A 26,147-nucleotide genomic window follows, 5' to 3' on the forward strand; every position below is an offset into this window, starting at 1 on the left:
CACTCTAGGCACCCAGACCACTTCAGCTTAATGAAGTGGTCTGGGTGCCAGGTCCAGCTAGCTTTTACCCTTTTTTTTTATAAACATAGCAGTTTCAGAGAAACTGCTATGATTATACTGAGGGTTAAGCCAGCCTCCAGAGCCTCTAGTGGCTGTCTCATTGACAGCCGCTAGAGGCGCTTGCGTGCTTCTCACTGTGAAAATCACAGTGAGAGCACGCAAGCGTCCATAGGAAAGCATTATGAATGCTTTCCCATGCGACCGGCTGAATGCGAGCGCGGCTCCTGCCGCGCATGCGCATTCAGCCGATGACGTCGCGAGCAAGAAGAGGAGGAGGAGGAAAGCTCCCCGCCCGGCGCTGGAGAAAGAGGTAAGTTTAACCCCTTCCTCCCCCCAGAGCCCGGCGGGAGTGGGTCCCTGAGGGTGGGGGCACCCTCAGGGCACTCTAGTGCCAGGAAAACGAGTATGTTTTCCTGGCACTAGAGTGGTCCTTTAGGAATTGTTGACTTGCATAAAGCTGGAAAGGGTTATAAAAGTATCTTCAAAAGCCTTGCTGTTCATCAGTCCACGGTAAGACAAATTGTCTATAAATGGAGAAAGTTCAGCACTGCTGCTACTCTCCCTAGGAGTGGCCGTCCTGTAAAGATGACTGCAAGAGCACAGCGCAGACTGCTCAATGAGGTGAAGAAGAATCCTAGAGTGTCAGCTAAAGACTTACAAAAGTCACTGGCAAATGCTAACATCCCTGTTAGCGAATCTACAATACGTAAAACACTAAACAAGAATGGATTTCATGGGAGGATACCACAGAGGAAGCCACTGCTGTCCAAACAAAACATTGCTGCACGTTTACAGTTTGCACAAGAGCACCTGGATGTTCCACAGCAGTACTGGCAAAATATTTTGTGGACAGATGAAACCAAAGTTTTTTTTTTTTTTCTCAATTCTTTATTTTTGTTGAGGCATGTGATTATAGGGGTACAGAAAAAAGAGAGGGAGACGTTCAATAGTTGTACAGGATAGGGTCGTCATAACATATTGACAGAGTCTCCTATGATTATCAACCTCATTTTATATATGGTAACATGCTATGGCTAAATACTGTTATCTCTCGCTTTAATACTGTAATCTCTCGTATTAATACTGTTTTCTCTCGCTTTAATGTTGTTATCTCTCGCTTTAATACTGTTATCTCTCGCTTTAATACGGTTATCTCTCGCTTTAATACGGTTATCTTTCGCTTCAATATTGTTGTCTCTCGCTTTATTACTGTTATCTCTAGCTTTACTTCTGTTGTATCTCGCTTTAGTACTGTTATCACTCGCTTTAATACAGCTATCGCTAGATCTAAAAATACCAGTGCAATACGTTAACTAGTTATAGTTAGTAAGCTGTATATAAAATCACATCATGGAACTAAGGTCTGAGAGGCTTAGTAATCTAGTGTACATCACTAACTAGGTAAAACAGTATGAGTTAGTTTCATGTTGGGAGATAATAAAAATAGAAATAAAAATAATAATAAAAAATTGGTAGACTGTTATCTAAACATTTCTGTTCCATTTAAACGTTGCTTTATAATATTAAGACTTAGGTATCAATACAGATGACAATGCAAAAGCGGTAATTGCAGTCAGAGGATGCAAATCGCTTGCACGGTAAAGTAAGGGATTCTCCTCTAATGTGCCCCTGACTGTCTGTCGCATGGTGTGGTTACCGCAATTGTCCCTTGCATGGTGTTAGCAGTCCTGTGGGTTGCTCAGCCGATGCCCTTCGTAGGGAGGCTGCAGGGGTACAAGTGCCACTTGTCCTCCATTGCTGGCGCTGCAGAGGTTAAAATCTTCAGTTGCTTGTGCCGCTGGGCCCCCGCGGGGACTCGTGAGTGGTCGTCACCGCTCCGGTCGGCCTTGTCGCCCCGAGTGGGAGTTCTGGAGCTGGTGTGTGCCGCTTGAAGAGGTGCCCCGGTGCTCTGCTGCGCGGTTCCCTGGATTGTAGCTGGAACGTGTAGGGGTTGAGATGCTCCGTATCGAGCGCCAGCTCCCATTCCAATGAGTCTTTTACATGGGTGGCTGGTTTAGCGGTCCCGCTCTCAGGGGTGTGGGGGCAAGCACTGGTGCCTGGGCTACATGACTTCCTTACCCGTTCGTGGGATCGCTGGTTTGTGTGTGGCCCAGTGGCCTTTCTGGACGCCCGTGGTGGCTGCCTGTAATGGCGGCGTCTGCTTGCTGGGCGAATCCACGTGGCCACTGTTTTCACCGCAAGGTGGAAGGCTATCCCGCGGTTGTGCAGCATAGTCCATAGGCCCGCACAGAGCCTATCGAAGACCCCCGGGGGGTCCGTGGGTGATTGGGCGTGTGTGCCCCGCTTCTTGGGCCTTTGCTGGCGGCCATCTTAGGCTGCTTTACAGTGGCTTGGTGCGTCCGTGTAAGTTGCGTATCGGGTAACTGAGCACCGGTATCATGACAATGTCGAGGGACCACTGGTGCTTCGGTAGTGATCCCAGTGGGGACCGGGATATCCCCCACCGGTCCAAAGGGGGGGGTGACAGGGCGCCAAGGAGGTCTATTCAGGGTGTTCGGCACCCGGCTGGAGATCGGCCGCCTCTCCTAGGCCGGAGGCCTGCTACCCCGGTAGGTAACTTGGTCAGACTGTAGACAATGCTGGTTCCTGCGGAGATTTTTGGGCTACTTAATGTCTCCTCTTGGTTACTTGTGGTCTGTTCATGAAACCAAAGTTAAGTTGTTTGGAAGAAACACACAACACTATGTGTGGCGAAAAAGAGGCACAGCACACCAACATCAAAACCTCATCCCAGCTGTGAAGTATGGTGGTGGGGGCATCATGGTTTGGGGCTGCTTTGCTGCATCAGGGCCTGGACAGATTGCTATCATCGAAGAAAAAATGAATTCCCAAGTTTATCAAGACATTTTGCAGGAGAACTTAAGGCCACCAGAACTTAAGGCTACCAGCTGAAGCTCAACAGAAGATGGGTGTTGCAACAGGACAATGACCCAAAGCATAGAAGTAAATCAACAACAGAATGGCTTAAACAGAAGAAAATACGCCTTCTGAAGTGGCCCAGTCAGAGTCCTGACCTCAACCCGATTGAGATGCTGTGGAATGACCTCAAGAAAGCGATTCACACCAGACATCCCAAGAATATTGCTGAACTGAAACAGTTCTGTAAAGAGGAATGGTCAAGAATTACACCTGACCGTTGTGCACGTCTGATCTGCAACTACAGGAAACGTTTGGTTGAAGTTATTGCTGCCAAAAGAGGTTCAAAAAGTTATTAAATCCAAGGGTTCACATACTTTTTCCACCTGCACTGTGAATGTTTACATGGTGTGTTCAATAAAAACATGGCAACATTTCATTCTTTGTGTGTTATTAGTTTAAGCAGACTGTGATTGTCTATTGTTGTGACTTAGATGATGATCAGATCACATTGTATGACCAATTTGTGCAGAAATCCATATCATTCCAAATGGTTCACATACTTTTTCTTGCAACTGTATATATGAAAAACTGTAATTATGGGCATACGTATTCCCTATTCGTCTCCCCATATTGATGATGAATGAGCAATAAATAAATAGCCAAAATACACTGTCTTGTCTAAGACTGTAACTCTCCATAATAAATCTTTATATGAATAAATATAAAATGTGTGTCTTTATAAAAGATATCCTCCTAATGTTAATAAATGGTGAGTATGTAAATCTCTCTTTCAAACTGTAGGGGGCAATATATCCAACACTCTCTTTTCCTTAGTCTCTTATCCATATATCATTTTCTTCGGTCCTGTTTTACGAGCTAATTCCTGAATATCTCAGGTCCCTTATATCAACGTGGGGATATTGTTTGAAATGGGTTAACATAAGTGTTTTAATGAGTCTTGTGGTTCTTGCTGAATTGACATGCTTGTGTATTCTATGATTAAAGGTGTGAAACATCTTCCCCACATATTTCAAACCACATTCGCATATGAGCAAGTACACCAATCCTGCTGTATTGCAATTGAAAAATTACTTTGCTTGGAACTGCTCTGTGTTTGCAAAACTTCTGGACTTTTTTTTTTTTCTTCAATATGGCTTCAGGCTTTACATCTCCTGCAATGATATGTATCGACCAATGTATTAGTTAGACAATTATTTGAAGATCGCTTTAAATGGAAGTGGCTTCGAACCTACAGGTCCTTAAGGTTCTTACTCCTTCTGGTGCGTAATTGAAAAATGTAGGGACAACACGTTCCTCAGCTGTTTATCTTGAGTTAACAAGAATCAAAATCTATTCAAAATGCTTTTTATCTGGCCCCATCCTGCATCAAATGTAGCAGTGCACCAGAGTTTTTGTTGTTGCTGTTATAGATTCATAGGTGCAGTCCTTTCTTCAATCATAATCTTGATATCAGTCACGAAAGCCCTATTGTAAACTCTAATTAAACATCTGTTAGGATAGAACTTGGCCTTAAACCTCTTGTGTGTGTCTCTAGCCTTGGTTTTGAAGGATTCAATATCAGAGCAATTACATTTAAAATGTAAATATTGCTCTACTGGTATCCCCTTCTTGAGTGGGGTGGGGTGGGGTGGGATGATAAATCTTCAAATTGAGCAGACTATTGGCGGCTGTTAATTTTCTATACAGCTTAGTCTTAATAATTTCTTTCTCATACAGTGAGGGAAAAAAAGTATTTGATCCCCTGCTGCTTATTTCATTCATTGACATTGACATGCAAATCAATTCATAACTTTTTTGACATGTGTTTTTCTTGATTGTTTTTGGTTATTCTGTCTCTCACTGTTAAAATACGCCTACCATTAAAATTCTAGACTGATCATTTCTTTGTCAGTGGACAAATGTTCAAAATCAGCAGGGGATAAATACTTCCCTCACTGAAGGGCTACCAATCTCTGCTGTGAACTTCAAATAATAATGATTATTAAGAGTCTACAAGCTTTCACAAGTCAGTAAACCTTTTCCAGGAAAGTCTGTGGGACACCTTATCTCATCTGTGAAGACCACCATCTCCTCCCAGCATCCCAGGTGAAGGTTGGCATATGAAGGTGCACAAGCAGTATTGATCACATTCCCCTTCATCTGGTGGTAGCATGTTCCATTGAACATACAGATATATGTAGGAGTACAAGTTGTAATAGTTCCATAATGAATTGATTATGTTTTTCAAAGTGTACCCGCTTTTCTTTAAAAAGGTTTCTACATATTCTAGGCCTTGGTCATGAGGAATAGAGCTGTATAACCCCTCTACATCAAGACCAAATAACTAAGAGCCTTCTGGGCATTTAATCATGAATAATTCATAAAGTGCCAGTCTTGTATCTTTGAGATAGAAAGGGCAACTTGATCACCAATGGTCTTAAAATATAAATACTGACATTATGGCTTTAGTTGATATTCCCTGATACAATGGATCTCCCTGTCAAAACGGATTGCTTCTTATGGACTTTTGGTAGGCTGTAAAAGGTAGCGATACATGGAGAATCATTAAACATAAAGTCCATTTAGTCTTGTTTGTAAGAGGAGTTTTAACTTTTCCAAAAAGCCATTAGTTGGATTGTTTTAAGATCTTTTACATAGAATTGTCTGATAGTATTCTCATCGAAGTGGTCTGGGTGCAATGTCCCTGTCCCCCTTAGTCCTGCAATGTAAAATATTGCAGTTTTTGAGAAACTGCAATGTTTACATTGCAGTACTATGACTGCCTCGAGGTTCCCACATCGGAGGAAGAGGTGGACTGTGATGCAGTACTGAAGGACATCAGCGATTGGGTAAGTGAATAAAAGTTTTTTTTACCCTTTATGTGCCATTGGGGGGCACGAGAGGGGTGTTGCTGAAGCTCTATAGCGTTAGAAATGCAGCTTTGTATTCCTAACACTATAGTTTCCCTTTAATACATAATTTTTTAGCAATATCTCATTTTGTTACTCTCCTATCTCTTTCCGTTAAAATTTATGTTGAAAAAAGATTGAATGCTTTCGAATAAGCAAAGAAACATGGCATTTTACAGAATGGACATAGGCCCTATCTAACCTTTTTAAATATGTGCCACTGTTATATTATGTTCTTGTTCTATTTATTTCATACATACACTTTGACACATTAAAGAAGAGAAGACAATTTGTTCCAAAACAAGTATTAATGCATTGTAATCACATTTTCTATTAATATTTTGTTTATATGAAATAAGATGAACACGGCAAGGACCATCACAACATATTCAATTTGTGTCAGGAACAATAGCATCTGTCATAATGAGAGGTTGTTGCCTTTGGAAGAAGGTGTAATGTGTGTTTTATATCTCTTCTGAAGCAGAGACCCTTTATGTATTGTCCAGACTGAAGAGACTCATTAAGTGTTAGGTTAATATAAGCTTGCCAGCTGAAAATGAAAAGGCTTGCAGGATTCCTGGCGCTAGCGACTATAAAACAACAAAAATGGAAGAGCATTTTGATTTAATGTGATGCTCCTGTTCTGAATGCCAATGTCTTGTTTACCAGAAAGGATGCCTGGAATTACATTTCAAGATTTATGGACATTAATGTGCAGAATGCAGGTCAAGCTCTCAAGTTGCGTTTAACGAGAAGGTGTAAATCTGTCCGAGGAACGCTAGAGATGTATAAAACCTCATTATGTATTGTTGTATTGCAAAAGATCTAATATACATTTTCAATTTTGTGCTAAGGCAGATTTTGTTGGACACCGCAATTATACAGGGGCATTTACTAAACACACTTTTAGTAATTTGTTTGTATAACAATATATCACTCTTGATGATGGAGGGGCTTATATATTACCCTTGAACCTTTACATTCTTTATTTTATTATAATTATTACAAAAAAATTTGATTAAATGTTGGTTTAGGGGCTAATTGTTAAATAGACAAGTATGCAGGATCAGGGCCGCTGATACAGTAATGTAGTAACACTTTGGAAGGGGATGCAGAACCGCACATCAGTTGCCCAACCTGTGTGTTCATTTTTGATCTTGCACTTAACCAATCAATCTTCGGCCAGCAAAGCTCAGCATGACAAATGCAGCTTCTTCCTATATTGCATTTGCCGCTGGTAAATTAAGAAGCCAGTGGCTGTGTAGGGTGCAACTTCCACCTGCTGCTGGTAATGTGTGGCTGTGACAAAGTTTCATTCTGTGACTGTAAAAGAACAACAATTGGTATAGCAACTCCGCAGTCTTATAACTGATCAGTCATTTAGAAACTGGGAAACTATGACAGCCGGCCCAGCATGAGCATCATTAGTTACCCCGACTGACTAAGGCTGACTGTACTACACCATTCAATACGTTACTGACTGCATTGTTTTCCAGCCCCAGGCAAGCGATGACAAATTTTAGTACAAAATACGTCTGGGAACTACATTATCTCTGATGCATGGCCAGCCTAAAGGATTATGGGAAATATAGATCACACCTATCTTTATATTGTCAAGTATAGCAAACTTTGTCCTAGGCTGACTTTGCCAGTTGGCATTATGAACAATGATGGCTAACCTTTACACTAGAAACATATTTCTGAACTAAAATGTTCTTTTTACTTAGCAGTTATGTGCTAGATTTGCAAATATTAATGAGCGACAACACCTCAGAATATATATACATATATATATTTATTATTGGCATTTTCTATAGCACCAACAAATTCCGTAGCGCTTTACAATAGTACAATACACACACACTTATACATTTATGCAGACATGCACACTTTACATTTGCATATTGGCACTCCCCTGAAAGTGTATAGGCATCAACTTCATTATGTATGTATGTATGCACATACACACATACATACACTCCATAATACATTTACTACAAATAAACACAAATATACACATGCACCATTACATTTATTTCTATAGCTTTAAACACAAACACCCTGCATTTCTTTTCTTGTGTGCATTTATGGCATGTATGCAGAATATTGTGATATTTGTCTGTGCCTTTAAATACCTTGCTATTGACAGTTTTAATTTGTTGTTGTTGTCTGTATTCCCCATATGATTATAGTATACACTGATTTAGTGCTATTTAAGCCTAGTTCCTGGTTAAAATAAAAGCTTTAGAGGAGTATTTTGCAACTGTATGTTGTATATTGCAACTGTGTGTCTTGGCTAGTCTATTTAATTATACAAGTGGCAGAGTTGCCCCTTGAGAATTGGGATCTGCTGTAGACTCTTGAGATGTGTTGTAAAGAGCTTGTTTGGTCTGAGAGCTGAATGTGTATGTTTGTAAAAGGTGGTCTATGGAGCTGGCTAAGGTTGATACCAAACTATTCAGTGTGAGGGATGAAATGGTGTTTATGGGTGTGGGAGGAGAAGGAATGGATGATGTAGGGGATAGTCTTCCCTTCTCCTGTTACACTGGGACACTCCAGACCCCTAAACATATTTAGCTTGCTGAAAAGCTTTGTGTGAAGAGTGTGTCCTCTTTTTTTAGAGTGCAGATTTCAACATAAACTGACACTTTAATAAATGAACCTGTCTTTCAAGCAGACAACCAGTCATATTACTTCCTTGTTTGGTTAGCTCAGTGGAGCTAAACTCAAAACGCAGCAATTGCCCAGAACTCCTGCCTTGTAAAAACTTGTATTTGAGCTGCATTAGTAAGTCTGTGATTGGACAGCCACAGAAAGTATGGGCAGGGTTAGAAGGGGAGGGCTTGCAAAATCAGCAGACGAGGTCTGCAAGTTTTGCAAGCTTTTTTAATATAGGCAACCAATGAAAAAATGCATAATTAAATGCATGCACATTTTTATTGGGGTATATGTACTAAACAGTGAGTATTTAAATTTGTTTTGTATTTGGCTAGTGCAGTGTCCTTTTAAATGATCATTTTATTGTTTTAGTCTTTCCATTTTTGATAGATAGTGTAAGTAGGATAAAATGCCATGTTATATTGTATGAATAATTTCAGACTGGTTCAACATGGCAATGATTTCAGTTTATAAATATTATACATCGTGTGTACAATACCCTTTTTGTCACTATACTCCACTCCCTCTAGCATGTAAGTTCATTGAGCATGGCCCTCAATTCCTGTGTTAATGTGCGTCCACTTGTTTGGTTACAATTATGTGTCTGTTAGTCCACCCATTGTACGGCGCTATGGAATTTGCTTGCGCTATATGAATAATAAAATAATGATAAACTAATAATAATATGTAATTGCATTACATTTATGATAATCCTAAACATTTACAATATAATTTTATTATAAAAAAAAAAGTAGTACAAATAATCTGGATAACACAACCTAAAAAGCAATTAAGGCTACAGGCAATGATTCATTTGTCATCCTTTGATATTTTGACTACATATATAATAAACCAGGTGTGATTGTTGTTCCTATTCTGCTTTTCCACAGTGTTACATCTTGTTCTTTTCTGAGGAATTACTTTTGCAATCACAAATTTCCTTTCCACGCTGTCTGTATCACTTGAGTTGATTATATATTTCCCCACTGTTCTGTGCTATCTAGGTGTTGTGGACATTCTAGGCGCTTTATAAAATTAAGCTACAATACAATACTTTCGCTTTAAGCGCCCTTTAAAAATGAATTTCAGACACACTGAAATATGTTCCTGTCTTGTGAAAAATGTAATTACTTTTGCAAGTAGAGGTCTTTGGAGTGTAGTGAATGGGTTACATAGTCAGTTGTACTGTAAATTTTTAGATAAAAATAAATTTATATTACCATAGGTTTGAACTGAATAAGGGAAACTGGAATTATTTGGAGGTGCCACTGATTAATAAAGGTTAAAAAACAAATCACAGTAATTGCAAATGTAATTTATTTTTATGGATGAATGTAAGAATAATAACTAGTGCCATAAATACAAAATAGAGTGTCGGGGTAGAGCCAGTGGCGTCTCTAGGATTAATTTTTAGGGGGGGCACATGGTGGGCCAGGGACTAAAGTAGGGGGGCACAGTTGACCACGCCCCTGCCGCATGTTAAGCCCCACCCCCGACACAATGTGTGTTTTTTAAAATTTTGTTTTTTTAATAATCCCTGGTGGAGAATTCATTATTTTCCACCAAGGATTATTAAAAAAACAAACACATTTCCCTTGATACAGTCCATACACACACACACACACACACACACACACACACAGACTGCTGAGTCCTTACACACAGAGACACACACACACACACACACACAGACTGCTGAGTCCACACACACACACACACACACAGACACACAGACTGCTGAGTCCATACAAACACACACATAGACTGCTGAGTCCATACACACACACACACACACAGACTGCTGAGTCCATACACACACACACACACACACACAGACTGCTGAGTCCATACACACACACACACACACACAGACTGCTGAGTCCATACACACACACACACACACACACAGACTGCTGAGTCCATACACACACACACACAGACTGCTGAGTCCATACACACACATAAACACAGACTGCTGAGTCCATACACACACACAGACTGCTGAGTCCATACACACACACACACACACAGACTGCTGAGTCCTTACACACAGAGACACACAGACTGCTGACCATACACACACACACACACACACACAGACTGCTGAGTTCACACACACACACACACACAGACTGCTGAGTCCATACAAACACACACATAGACTGCTGAGTCCATACACACACACACACACACACACACAGACTGCTGAGTCCACACACACACACACACACACACACACACACAGACTGCTGAGTCCATACACACACACACACACACACACAGACTGCTGAGTCCATACACACACACACACACACACACACACACACAGACTGCTGAGTCCATACACACACATAAACACAGACTGCTGAGTCCATACACACACACACACACACACACACACAGACTGCTGAGTCCATACACACACACACACACACACACACAGACTGCTGAGTCCATACACACACATAAACACAGACTGCTGAGTCCATACACACACAGACTGCTGAGTCCATACACACACACACACACAGACTGCTGAGTCCATACACACACATAAACACAGACTGCTGAGTCCATACACACACACAAACACAGACACACACACAGACTGCTGAGTCCACACACACACACATAAACACAGACTGCTGAGTCCATACACACATACAGACTGCTGAGTCCATACACACATACAGACTGTTGAGTCCATACACACATACAGACTGCTGAATCCATACACACACTGCTGAGTCCATACACACATACAGACTGCTGAGTCCATACACACATACAGACTGCTGAGTCCATACACACATACAGCTGGCTGAGTCCATACACACACAGTGCTGAGTCCATACACACACAGATTGCTGAGTCCATATACACAGATTGCTGAGTCCATACACACACAGATTGCTGAGTCCATACACACATACAGACTGCTGAGTCTTTGGAGTGTAGTGAATGGGTTACATAGTCAGTTGTACTGTAAATTTTTAGATAAAAATAAATTTATATTACCATAGGTTTGAACTGAATAAGGGAAACTGGAATTATTTGGAGGTGCCACTGATTAATAAAGGTTAAAAACAAATCACAGTAATTGCAAATGTAATTTATTTTTATGGATGAATGTAAGAATAATAACTAGTGCCATAAATACAAAATAGAGTGTCGGGGTAGAGCCAGTGGCGTCTCTAGGATTAATTTTTAGGGGGGGCACATGGTGGGCCAGGGACTAAAGTAGGGGGGCACAGTTGACCACGCCCCTGCCGCATGTTAAGCCCCACCCCCGACACAATGTGTGTTTTTTTAAATTTTGTTTTTTTAATAATCCCTGGTGGAGAATTCATTATTTTCCACCAAGGATTATTAAAAAAACAAACACATTTCCCTTGATACAGTCCATACACACACACACACACACACACACAGACTGCTGAGTCCTTACACACAGAGACACACACACACACACACACACACACACAGACTGCTGAGTCCACACACACACACACAGACACACAGACTGCTGAGTCCATACAAACACACACATAGACTGCTGAGTCCATACACACACACACACACACACACACACACAGACTGCTGAGTCCATACACACACACACACACACACACACACACAGACTGCTGAGTCCATACACACACACACACACACACACAGACTGCTGAGTCCATACACACACACACACACACACACAGACTGCTGAGTTCATACACACACATAAACACAGACTGCTGAGTCCATACACACACACAGACTGCTGAGTCCATACACACACACACAGACTGCTGAGTCCTTACACACAGAGACACACAGACTGCTGACCATACACACACACACACACACAGACTGCTGAGTCCACACACACACACACACACACACACACACACACAGACTGCTGAGTCCATACAAACACACACATAGACTGCTGAGTCCATACACACACACACACACACACACAGACTGCTGAGTCCACACACACACACACACACACACACACACACACAGACTGCTGAGTCCATACACACACACACACACAGACTGCTGAGTCCATACACACACACACACACACACACAGACTGCTGAGTCCATACACACACACACACACACACACACACAGACTGCTGAGTCCATACACACACACACACACACACACACAGACTGCTGAGTCCATACACACACAGACTGCTGAGTCCATACACACACATAAACACAGACTGCTGAGTCCATACACACACAGACTGCTGAGTCCATACACACACACACACACACACACAGACTGCTGAGTCCATACACACACATAAACACAGACTGCTGAGTCCATACACACACACACAGACACAGACACACACACAGACTGCTGAGTCCACACACACACATAAACACAGACTGCTGAGTCCATACACACATACAGACTGCTGAGTCCATACACACATACAGACTGTTGAGTCCATACACACATACAGACTGCTGAATCCATACACACACTGCTGAGTCCATACACACATACAGACTGCTGAGTCCATACACACATACAGCTGGCTGAGTCCATACACACACAGTTCTGAGTTCATACACACACAGTGCTGAGCCCATACACACACAGATTGCTGAGTCCATATACACAGATTGCTGAGTCCATACACACACAGATTGCTGAGTCCATACACACATACAGACTGCTGAGTCCATACACACACACTGCTGAGTCCATATACACACACTGCTGAGTTCATACACACAGACAGACTGCTGAATCCATACACACAGATACACTGCTGAGTTCATACACAGAGACAGACTGCTGAGTCCATACACACACAGTGCTGAGTCCATACACACAGACAGACTGCTGAGTGCATACACACTGACAGACTGCTGAGTCCATACACACAGACAGACTGCTGAGTCCATACACACACACACACACACACACACACACACACAGACTGCTGAGTCCATACACACACACACAGACTGCTGAGTCCATACACACACATAAACACAGACTGCTGAGTCCATACACACACACAGACTGCTGAGTCCATACACACACACACACACACACACACACACAGACTGCTGAGTCCTTACACACAGAGACACACAGACTGCTGACCATACACACACACACACACACACAGACTGCTGAGTCCACACACACACACACAGACACACAGACTGCTGAGTCCATACAAACACACACATAGACTGCTGAGTCCATACACACACACACACACACACACACAGACTGCTGAGTCCACACACACACACACACACACACACACACACACACACACACACACACAGACTGCTGAGTCCACACACACACACACACACACAGACTGCTGAGTCCATACACACACATAAACACAGACTGCTGAGTCCATACACACACACAGACTGCTGAGTCCATACACACACACACACACAGACTGCTGAGTCCATACGCACACACACACACACACACACACACAGACTGCTGAGTCCATACACACACATAAACACAGACTGCTGAGTCCATACACACACACAAACACAGACACACACACAGACTGCTGAGTCCACACACACACATAAACACAGACTGCTGAGTCCATACACACATACAGACTGCTGAATCCATACACACACTGCTGAGTCCATACACACATACAGACTGCTGAGTCCATACACACATACAGCTGGCTGAGTCCATACACACACAGTGCTGAGTTCATACACACACAGTGCTGAGTCCATACACACACAGATTGCTGAGTCCATATACACAGATTGCTGAGTCCATACACACACAGATTGCTGAGTCCATACACACATACAGACTGCTGAGTCCATACACACACACTGCTGAGTCCATATACACACACTGCTGAGTTCATACACACAGACAGACTGCTGAGTCCATACACACAGATACACTGCTGAGTTCATACACAGAGACAGACTGCTGAGTCCATACACACACAGTGCTGAGTCCATACACACAGACAGACTGCTGAGTGCATACACACAGACAGACTGCTGAGTCCATACATACACACTGCTGAGTTCATACACATACAGACAAACAGACACACACACACACACACACACACACCTGAGCATATCAAGCCTACCTGTTGCTGGGGGTCAGACAACCATCTTCTTGCCTTTCCAGCAGCAGCATGGTCTGCTGCTTAACGGTGGGGCTTATGTGTGGGGGACGGGGATTTATTTTGGGGCGGAGCCTGTGCCGGGGAGCCTGTCAGTGCTCCCTCCTAACACAGACAGCCCCCAGCTGAGCTTCTCTGCCCTGCATTCCCGCCCTTGTCCTAGTTTTACAGTGTTATGGCACGAGTGAGCCGCTCATTTTAAGTAAAGTAATAATGCTAAACATAGTAAATGATCAACAGTCAAATGACAGTTTGCGAGTGTGTGAAGTGTAGGTGTGATGTATCCAAAGCATATAAGCGATTGTCAAACAGTCATATGATTAAACCTAAAATAAGCATAAAATAGGATAAAATAAGACCCTTCGGTCGTTCCCCTGAGTGATAGGGAATTACCATCGCTAGGTGGGGTACAGGACGCATTAAACTGAAATCAGGTCTTCTCAAGCCTAGCCCATTGCATGAGGTACTCGTACCCATTTTGCATCGTGGGGGGCAATCAGAAGTGGCATGATGGAAACCTAATGGTAAGATAAGGAATGTGTATAAAATGGTTTGCGTTAGTTCTAGAAAAGCACTTCGTAATGCATTATCACTAAGTGTGTGTTGCCCGTAGTCTCTGTTTAGGAGGTGACTGTGGCGTAGGATTCTGGTGTGGAACCTTGTGGGATAAATGGGGCAATTCTTGCTGGATCCCAATTGCGGGTAGGAGAAGTTAGGTCATGGATTCTCTCTTGGGTGATTGAGTCCTGTGGTAGGCCCAAAGTCTGCAAAAGATCTGCTGTGTCCTGAATGCCTTGGATCGGATGTATGTCAGCTGCATGTTATACGATGAGTGTTCGGGAGAGCCGACATCGGTAGCAGATGTTATGTCGTTAAAGCAGGGAGGTGAGAGGTTGGAGTGACCTGCGCCATGCTAGGGTTCTGCTGGACAAGTTGGTAAAGAAAGTCAGTGCTGCATTATCGAACTAGAGGGGGTTTTACCATGGAGGATGGAGAGGACCGCTGTTTTGTCTTTCCCGTTCTGGAAGTTGACTATTGTATCCCTTGTTGCTGGTGCCTGTGGGGGTGATGGCTTTGGCCTGTCTGGGTGGCAATATGGCTGTTAACACACGCCTGAGTACGTGTGGCAACTCAGCAACCTGCACCTCCTCTGGGATTCCTCTGACCTTTAAGTTATGTCTCCATCTGGCACTATCCTAGGTTGCGAAATGGCGTTCATGTATCAGGTTCTGTTGTTGTAAGTCCTGCATGGCCTTCTGTACTGAGGACATGTTCCGCTGGTGATCTTGGGAGGAGTCCTCCAGCAAGCTTATGCGGCCTATCAAGCCCTGTAGCTCACCCCGGAGAGCAGTTACATCGGTTAGGATGTTCTTCTGTAATCCGTGTGATTGTGCATATGTGGCTTTTTTCTCATGGCTGAAGGATGTAGAAGATTTAGAAATCAGACTCTTCCGTTTGAGAACATCTTAGCATTATCATATAAACACAGTTTGTTTTAATATAAAAATGTGTTTTTCTTACCAAGGCAGAGGACTCATTCCTTAGGAGTCTGGGCCTGCCTAAAGTAATTTTCCACCCAGTTGGCTGGGACGTTTCATAAGTGGTCCTGTTTGTTCCTCGCCCCACTGTGGAAAATGGTTGAATAACCCAGGGCCATGCTGGGCCCTTGGGAGACAGGAGGAGTGGTTGATGACTTTTCAACTATGGAATGCTTTTTCCGTTTCATGTTCTGATTGTTTAAACCTCTGTTGCTGAATACTGTTTGCCTTGACGTGGCAAATGGGCATTGGAATGGGTATTCCCTCTAATGGCCATTGAAGTAACTAAATAACCTCCATTTGTATAGATATAAATAGGGATTATGTGAAAAAGCACAGGTAACAGGTTTTTTCTTTGGTTTTTACTGAATACTGTTTACCTGATTATACTGGGATGCACACACCTGTTCTTCACCCCCCTCCGGTTGCTTGACACCACTAAACTTAAACTTAATGTTACCAGTAATACTAGTACAACCCATTCCCGCCACTCATTGCCATACAGTTGTAAGAGCTGCTGCACAGTACATTCTTGCACCCATTCAATGACACTCAAATTTAGGCCTACATAAGCCGACATCACACCAACACCCTAGCGGCTTCTACTCGACTCCTTCGAGCCCTACTAATACACAGATTAATAAACACCTCACGTACCCACCCTTCAAGATCACTCCTAACTGATTGGTGGTGGCCCCTAAGTTTACGTAGCTCGTCCTACTCTATGTACAGTTACCTTTTATGCAGAGCATGTCCCAACTGTTACACACATTGCATGTATGATATGCTTGACCAGCACCCTGTTTTGTAAATTAAGTGTGCTCAATATCAGCTACAGCTATCTCAAAGTAGCATGTCACATCTCTAGCATGTCATGCTTTTCCATGTAACCAATAAGCTGTAGCTGTATCGCATGCAGCGGCATATCTCGCTATTCGTTTCTCTACTCATTTATTGGTGTTTTATTCTATTTACTCTAACCACCATCACAGCACTTATTGTCCAACTTGCAGCCCAATATGAGACGTTTGTCTAACATACAACCATTTGCTACAGGTGCCTACCCGTTGTTGTCCTCCTAGCTATGATGATTAGATTACCGTTGTGTTTCTTAAAAACAACAAATGTGCTGTCTATAATGTACACATACTCCAATGCATATGATTCTTTACCGCTGACTTTCAGATGTCGGCAATGTTAACTTTGATATTGCTGTGCACATCAAAATAAAAGAATTATTAACTTTAAAAAAGACATGTTTTTTACAGTTTAAGCAAGAAATTCATGCCATCCGTTTGCAGTTAAGTAATACATGTGCAGGGTTATAAACACCAAATTTTAATGAATTAAATTCTGGATGGAAAACCCAAGCCTAAAATAGCTGTTGGAAAAATTATGTTAACCCCCCACCCCCAACCAGCTATAGTCATAGCTTGATTCTTGTAGCCTAAGGCTTAACTATCCAAGATTGATAACTAATAGCAGAAGAGTTTAATAACTCACAATCGCATTCTCTCATTTGACTTATTTGTATATAGAAGGTTTCAACCATGGCAATTGTAGCAAATATAGTAAAATAAATAAAATAATACATTGTAAACTATCTGAACACTGAAACCTAAAGGATACATATACCTAATAGAAAACTTAGTTTCCATATCTATCACTTTAACAAGGTGTATAATCTATATGCATCCTAGGGAGCTTAATTAATCACGGTGACTCTTTTGATAATGTACATGCAGAACAGCACTTTTCATGTACCGCTCTGACATACTTAGAAGTGATTTAATGGATTTAGACAAATGTACTTGTGCATGAGGGAGAAAGAGCAACTTAAAGTGTTATGGTTTCACTTAAAGGGAGACTGTAATCACCACAACCACTACATCCTAATGTAGTGGTTATGGTGTCTATAGCCTGTTCCTGCAGGCTTTTCATTGTAATGCTACATTTTCAGAGAAAAGGCAGTGTTTACATTGCTGCCTAGTAACACCTCTAGTAGCTGTCACTCATATGGCCACTAAAGATGCTTCCTATCTCTTCGCTCTGCATGGAGACTCTGAATGCTCCCCATAGAGATGCATTGATTTAATGCATCTCTATGAGGAGATGCTGACGGGCACAAGCTTGGCATTTTGCTGCACATGCACAATAGCTTCCCAGTGCTTTTGTATGGAAAAACAGGAGATTGATGATCTTAGCCATGAAGTCAGGCAATAAAAAAGTACGTTTAAACACCTTTTCATGTGCTTAGAGGGGTGCCAGGTAACTAAACATTGAACAGGTAACTATAGTGTTAGGGATATGCATGCATGGGATAGGCATAAGGCTATCCTAGATATAAGATAAGGTCAGGGACTAATGAAAGTATTTAGAAAATTAGATGGGCCGAATGGTTCTTACCTGCCGTCACATTCTATGTTTCTATGAATACATGTTTGAATTCATAACACTATATTGTTCCTTTAACTATTAATACTTACCCATATATCGGTGGATATTTACAAAGCAGGTCTAATCATTGTTCCTGGAGTAGAGCGTACAAAGGGAATTTTCCATTGGTAACTATGGAAATAGGTTGATCTATTTAAATAATGTAATCAAATAATTTTACTTTATTCATCACACCCATTGTATACTAGAAATCTGTGTTGACTAGTTATTAATCATATTATCAGTAGCATTTACACACACTACCATACAAAATACTTATGATAAATGTTGACCTCTCACCTGGTACCAGGAATACGCCCTATCTGAGGGATCAATGAGAATAGTGATGATTTTTGCCTTGGGAACTAGAGCTGCTGCCCTCTTTGGTGCATCCTCCGAATGGAAATAGTTGGCGCTTTTTTCGAACAAGAAATCTGTAGTTACATTGGAAGGAACAGGGAAAAAATCCATGTACCTAAAAAATAAATATTGAAATAATAATAAAATAAATATTCTCGCAAAATACTCACAAACCTTTTCTTTGCACGCCTTCTGCTATAACGATAACCATTTATTAGGAATGTCCTTTACTTTGTGTTTATTTGCTGCTGAATCTGCTGTTTTATGTATGAAGTCTCTGTGTTTTACACTATATCAGTTTATCTTTTTTCCCTTTTTAGAGCTACAAGCTTGCATTATATAAAATAAACCCAGAGTATTGGATCTCCTGTGTACTGTAATTTAACTTCAGGTCCAAAAGGCTGACTTGAGAAAAGCAAGTTATTAGATGTCAACTAAGAATAGCTGAGGTAGTGATTAAGGTACTACTTGTAATTCAACTCAAGCCAGCAGTGCCTTGCGCTCATTTCACATCCCAGGGTTAGCAAAAGTTAGGTTTTCCAGCAGAACAGTAATCAATGGGCAACAGAAGTAAAATAAATTGACTTAATGGAATAAAGTTCAGACTTGTGCAAGAGGCTGGAATGACCTATATAAGAAAGCTTTGATAAATATGATTGATTTGAGAGGGATAAAGATCATTTGTGAGTCTGGAGACACTGGCCATCTGGTTAGCATTCATTCTTTAAATAATATCTGAACGTTCAGTTTTTCAGAAACACTCCGAATATTCCCCCGGGAGAACACTTTATATTTGGTTAGTTATGATCTTCGAGCCACGAGAGAGGAAATGAGAAAATGTGTTTCTGCTGAAGACTGAGAGCAGGCATTCACATTCTATTGTTGTTATAATAATGTAGAATATTGCTTTGCTCCAGAGAGCTTCTGGCTTTGAGAAGCACAGTTGTGACTTGATTAGAGTTATAATTCCCAGTCCTTGTTTGTTTTCTACATTTTTTTTTTGGCACCCCAACTTAGATCATTTTACTTCTTCTATTTTACTATTATTTAAAGTGGTGCTGTCACTTCCTATGGTTTTTTTTTAAATTCTTTATTTTTATTGTGCATAGTGTTACTTATATGCTTGTTCCGCCCCAAAAGCAGGTAACAAACCAGATAGGTTACAACGCATAAATACATTTTTAGGACGGTGGTATAACGTGCACATTTTTTGAAGGTTAGTAAACAGGCATTAACTATTGTAAGAGTAAATTGTGTTATCGTTGGTACATAGCTTGTTAGTTAAATCATGGTAAGTCAAACTGCAGAAACATTCTAAAGGCGAACAATCTGGTAACTGAGTTATGCTGAGTCTCATGCTTATACTGGGAAACAACCTGATCTTTCCTGAAATGCTATACTACAATACTGGGTCGCAGTTAAATTACAAAGAGTGAAAGTCATGAGCTAAGCAGTGCATTATACATCTGTTGCCCAGTGCTCTAAGCTTAAGTGTGAAGGCAAATTGTAATGAGGCAATGGATTGAACTGTACTAGCTGTACTATCTGATAGCTTAAGAGTGTATGCATTTTAAGCTAAGGCAGGTGATTGGTAGCTCTGACCAAACCTGTAATACACTGGGGTAAATATTTGATATGCACAATTTTAGAATAGTTAGCAGGAATAGAGTCAGATGAGTGACAAAGAGTGAAATCATAGGGTAGAAGCTTAGGAATTCAACTAAACTGCAAACAAAGGCAGGCATACGACATACTTAAGGCAAACAAGAGTACATGCGAGGTATCTCATCTGCGTCCCCCGTGCAAGGACCCGGTTAAGAAAATATATGGATCAGGGGAGCGTTCATGGTTGGTCACCTCATTTAGCCTATTCCCTCCACCGGAAAATAGCTGAGTCCCTCTGGCTGGTCGCAAGGTGTTTCTGTCGCTTGGGAGTGGGTGAGGGTGTCCTTCCCAACCCAGGCTGGTGTGTAGGCCCGCATGTCTTGGCCACCAGCTTGTCGGCTTGCGATGTATGAGCGTCCCCTTCTCGTGGGGGTGGCGGGAAGCCCGTAGGTGAGTTGCCGCTTGCGTCGCTTGGATTGCCGCCAATGTGGCCGATGCTTTCGGGAAAGGATTATCTTGGCCTTCAGCCCGGGTGGGCAAGTGTGGTTAAGTGCTGGCGGGTGGTTGGGTGCTGCGCCCGGGGGTGTCCCCTTCTCACCCGCTTGCCTGTGAGTCGTCACCCCTGCGTCCAGGAGTTCTTGCCGCCGATTCTGGTCCGTCTGGATCCGTTTCTGTAGCTTCTCCCAAAAGCTGGTGAACAGGTCGTCCAGACGCTGTAGTATGTCGCTGCCTTGGTAAGAGTGCTGTGCTGGAGTTGCAGGCTGGATCGGCTTTCGTGGGTAGTGGTCAGTCGCCATTTTGCTTGTGCCTCGTGTTTCGCTGGCCCTGTTTGTAGGGGTTCAGATTTGTTGCTCCTGGCGCTCAGCGAGGACCGGGATATCCCCCACCGGTCCCAGGGGGGGGTGTTAGGAGAGTCGGGGGTCGAGGTGATCCTGTGTCAAGCAGTAAGGGAGAAGGGAGAAGAGCGGCCGTCTCTCCTCCATTCGCTTTCCCGCAGGCCTCAATCAGTGTAGCTAGGGTTCTCGGGTGGTCAGAAGCATGATTCGGGTGTCCAAATGTGTACCCGGATGACCCCAGCACGGCTGTATCCCTCCAGAGTGGATCTGTGCCAGTTTTGGGGTGATTTCCCCCAAAAATCTCGTAGGTTGATCAGGAGCTGGATCCTGGCACGTCCACTCACTTAGGAAGCTCGGCTCCGCCCCCCTTCCTATGGTTTTTGATACTATAGTTGTTATTCCTATAATTAAGCACTATACTGGAACTAGGGCTCTCCATCATGGCTTCCTGTCAATCATTTATATCAATTATATCCCTGGCGCATGTTATTTAGAATATCAAAAGCGTAGAGTGAGCAATGTAGGCCGGCACTGAAACGAAGTGCAATGTCAATTGCTAAATCTTTATAGAGACAGTATGGACAAGAAAAACAACTGTATTTGATTGGGTTTAGCTTCACTGATACACTATAATTTTTTTTTGCATGCTCAAATTGGATAGTTTTGCAAGCGTAAAAAAAACGTTGGTAGCATTGTGCACTCTAACCCTGCCCCCTTGTCAGATTGACAGATTGTCAATACTAACATACTAACAGGATGCCATAGCCTCTTCGTATGCAGCTTAGCTACTGACAACTGAGACTTTTTCATGATGAGGACAAGACACACAAGCAGAACTGTAATTGGTATATCTGTACATGTCTGACCTGTACCTGTGTTTACCTTCCTGGACATGTGTACTAAACAGAGCTTTCATTGTATGGGGTAGTTGTGTGTTGTACTCTATTAAAGCATTGTTTAATATACATTTTTAGGGGGAGTTTTGTAATGAAAAACAGCAGATTTAAGTTCCATTTGTAAACTGAAATGCCAGTCATAATCATTAACTATTGCCTCTGCATTTCTCATTGTCATTCATGAGTGAAGGGGGAGGAAGGTCTGCATGGAGGATTGGAGGCACGGCCTGTTATGGTAAGCTCCCAGCACTAAGGGGATGACGGTGGATCCCTGTGGGGAGAGGGGAGGGGGGGTCTGTGTTTTCTGTCCGTGGATCTACTGTTCAGTCAGTTTTAACTGCAAACTGAATTGTCGGATAGCATTCAAAGCTCTATTTGCCTGTGTGGACAGTGTCCTTACTAAAGAACACTTTCACTGCCAAGTGTGTGCCAAGCTACAAAACCAAGTGCTCTTTAAGAAAGCTGCTCCCATCAGTTGGTACCGGTCGCATTGCAAACTGAAATATTAATTAGAATTTAAATGTTGCATCTCAGGTGAAATACGTGATTTCCTATAAGAATTATGTGCATCATGCTGATTAATGAACAAGCATCTTACTAACACTGAAGCTGGTTGAAATTATAGCCAGAAATATCTGGCAAGCAGACAAGTAAGCTTGTCCAAAAAAGTGTGTGTGTGTGTGTGTGAATTAAATTCTCTCATTAGAATGCAACATTTCAACCTACAGTGTTCCTTTAATATATATGAATCTTTAATTTTTATAGTAATACACATAAATCCTAACACATGTTATGGGCGATTTTCATGATTTATATAATGGTAAAACCTTCATAAAAGTAACAGTTCTGCTTAAAAGAGTGGCACTTTATGTGTCTTATGTAATTTAGCTTACAGGTTTGATGTAGTAATGTTGTATAATGAGAATTTGAAGCTCTGAACATCAACATAGACACACGAGTATTAATTGTATGCTCACCAATCCACCCCTTTCTGGTAGTTATTCCCATTGAAGAACTGCATCTCTTCAAATGTTTTTGGATTGGGTGAATTGCTAATAATAGAGGGGTGCATAACAAGGAATAAATACAATGCCGTGGTACCTGTGGACAACATAATGGTTACATTCTGTAAAAATATAAAGAATTATTTCAGAAACAGGTATTTAAACTGCAGCTCATGTAAAATGTTCTTGGACTACACCTCCCATAAAGCTTTGCTATCCTGCTGGCAAACAATTAAGGAACTAAACACACTTAGTGATACTCCTAGTTTAGAGCATTTGTATTTAATTCCTTCTCATTTATTTATTCTCATTTATTTATTTATTCATAAAATATTTTGCCAGGATGGATACATTGAGATTTCTCTCATTTTCAAGTATGTCCTGGGTCCACAAAAAAATTGCATTGTTACAATAGGATACAATATTACAAAAATACAATATACAAACTATATATATATATATATATATATATATATATATATATATACATATATACATATATATATATATATATATATATATATATATATATATATATATATATATATATACATACACACATATATAAATGTCATACATAATAGGTATTAAATATATTCAACCATGACAGGTGCATTCTAGTCTGAGGTATATTGCCATACATATCTTAAAAGATTTTAGATTGAATGAAGATTTGACTGTGGTTATTCCATAATTGTGGTGCTCTGTAGGAAAATGAGGATCAAGCCACTATATTATTTTATTGCGGTATGCTAAATATCGTGCTAGTACTGGATCAGAGGTTATAGGAGGTGGGACTAGCCGGGGAGAGCATTCTACTCAGGTAGGGTGGGCGCTTCCCAGAAATGCTCTTATGAACAAGGATGGAAAGATGAAGAATGCGTTGGGATTCCAGCGATAGCCAGTTTAGCTCTTTTTTTCACATTTTCACATTTTAGTACAAAGTGGCAGAATGAATTATATAACTTATAAAGTTTATTAAGGTGGGTTTGGGTGCGAGTGCATGCTCTACATCCCCATAATCAATGACTGGCATTAGCATTTGTTGCACTATCTGTTTCCTTACTGTTAGGCTAAGGCAGGATTTGTTTCTGTACAGGGCACCTAGTTTTAGGTAAAGTTTTGTAGAGATTTTTTCAATGTGAAGGCCAAAGAATAGATTGGGGTCTAGCAACATACCTAGATATTTAAAAGAACAGACTGCTGCCAGTGTGCTATTTGAATTTGTTCTGATACATAATTGTTGATTTTGTAGTTTACATAATTTAGGTACAGTTCCAAAGATCATTGTAACAGTTTTGTTAGTGTTTAGGAAGTGTTTGTTATCCGCTATCCACTTTTCTACCTCTGTGAATTGGTTTTGGAGCACAGCCTCAAGCTGCTGTAGCTTGGGTTTACTAGCGTAGATTACAGTGTCGTCTGCATACATATGTACAGTTGAGGATTTGCAGACGTTAGGCAGATCATTTATAAATAATGTGAATAGCAGGGGTCGAGTATGGAGCCTTGGGGAACACCACATGTGACTGGAAGAGGGAGGGAAGCGCTATCAAATGGCCACATATTACAATCGATCTGAAACATATGATCGAAACCAGGTTAGCGGACGATCACCAATGCCTGAGTTTTTAAGTTTTTATAAAAGAATGCCATGGTCTACTGTGTCAAAGGCCTTGGCAAAATCAAGGAAAATAGCTCCAGTTAATTATGCCAATTTAGATGTCATTGCAAACTTTTAAGAGGGTAGTCGAAGTTGAGTGATTTTGTGGATTTATTACACATATTTATATAACTTTTATAATGTAGAAAAGATGCACAGAGTTTTCATCTGATATTTCCTTTTCAGTCAAGATGTGCTGTATTAAAAACTTAATGATGAATAAACATGGTCAAATTTTAAAAACAAGTTATATGTGAATATTATTATGTGTATTAAGTGGGAGGAAAAAAAGATTACTTCCACATACTGAATTGTTGCCAATATCTGTAGAATGGGCAAAATTAAATACACGTGGTTCACTAGCACCTACCCTCCAAAAAACATGCTTTCAGATATTTAGAAAATAAAGTATTTAATACTGTGATAATATACCGTATATACTCGAGTATAAGCCGAGTTTTTCAGCCCATTTTTTGGGCTGAAAAACCCCAACTCGGCTTATACTCGAGTCATAGTCTGTATTATGGCAATTTGCATTGCCATAATACAGACTGGGGGAGAGGGGGGCTGGCAGAGCTGTACTTACCCGTCCTGCAGCTCCTGTCAGCTCTCTCCTCCTCCGCGCCGCACCTCGGTCAGCTCTCGCGAGACTTACACTGGAAGCTGACAGAGGGAGCTGCACGGACGGCGCGGAGGAGGAGAGAGCTGACAGGAGCTGCAGAACAGGTAAATTACAGCTCTGCCAGCCCCCCTCTCCTCCCACTGGACCACCAGGGAAGGAGAGCCCCCCTCCCTGCCCTATATCAAGCAGGGAGGGGGGACGAAAAAAAATATATACAAATAAAATAAGAAATAATAATAATAAAAAAAGGAGTATAAGGACCACTATGGGAGGGGGGGGGGTATAAGGACCGCTATGGGAGGGAGGGGGGGGATAAGGACCACTATGGGAGGGAGGGGGGTATAAGGACCACTATGGGAGGGAGGGGGGGGGATAAGGACCACTATGGGAGGGAGGGGGGTATAAGGACCACTATGGGAGGGAGGGGGGTATAAGGACCGCTATGGGAGGGAGGGGGGGGTATAAGGACCACTATGGGAGGGAGGGGGGCATAAGGACCACTATGGGAGG

At 41.7% G+C, this 26,147-nt stretch overlaps 1 protein-coding gene across 1 annotated transcript in view; it reads right to left on the bottom strand.

Moving 5' to 3' along the window:
* Positions 1-26,147, bottom strand: part of LOC134615514 (bifunctional heparan sulfate N-deacetylase/N-sulfotransferase 3-like) — a 291,558-nt gene that overhangs the window by 31,605 nt on the left and 233,806 nt on the right. Inside the window, exons 9-10 of the mRNA XM_063460045.1 lie at positions 23,329-23,452; positions 18,955-19,129 (exon numbers count right to left, since the gene is read on the bottom strand). Of these exons, the coding sequence (XP_063316115.1) occupies positions 18,955-19,129; positions 23,329-23,452 (299 nt within the window). The remainder of the gene's footprint in view (positions 1-18,954; positions 19,130-23,328; positions 23,453-26,147) is intronic.

Source organism: Pelobates fuscus, chromosome 6 (assembly GCF_036172605.1).
Source record: "Pelobates fuscus isolate aPelFus1 chromosome 6, aPelFus1.pri, whole genome shotgun sequence".
NCBI lineage: Eukaryota > Metazoa > Chordata > Amphibia > Anura > Pelobatidae > Pelobates > Pelobates fuscus.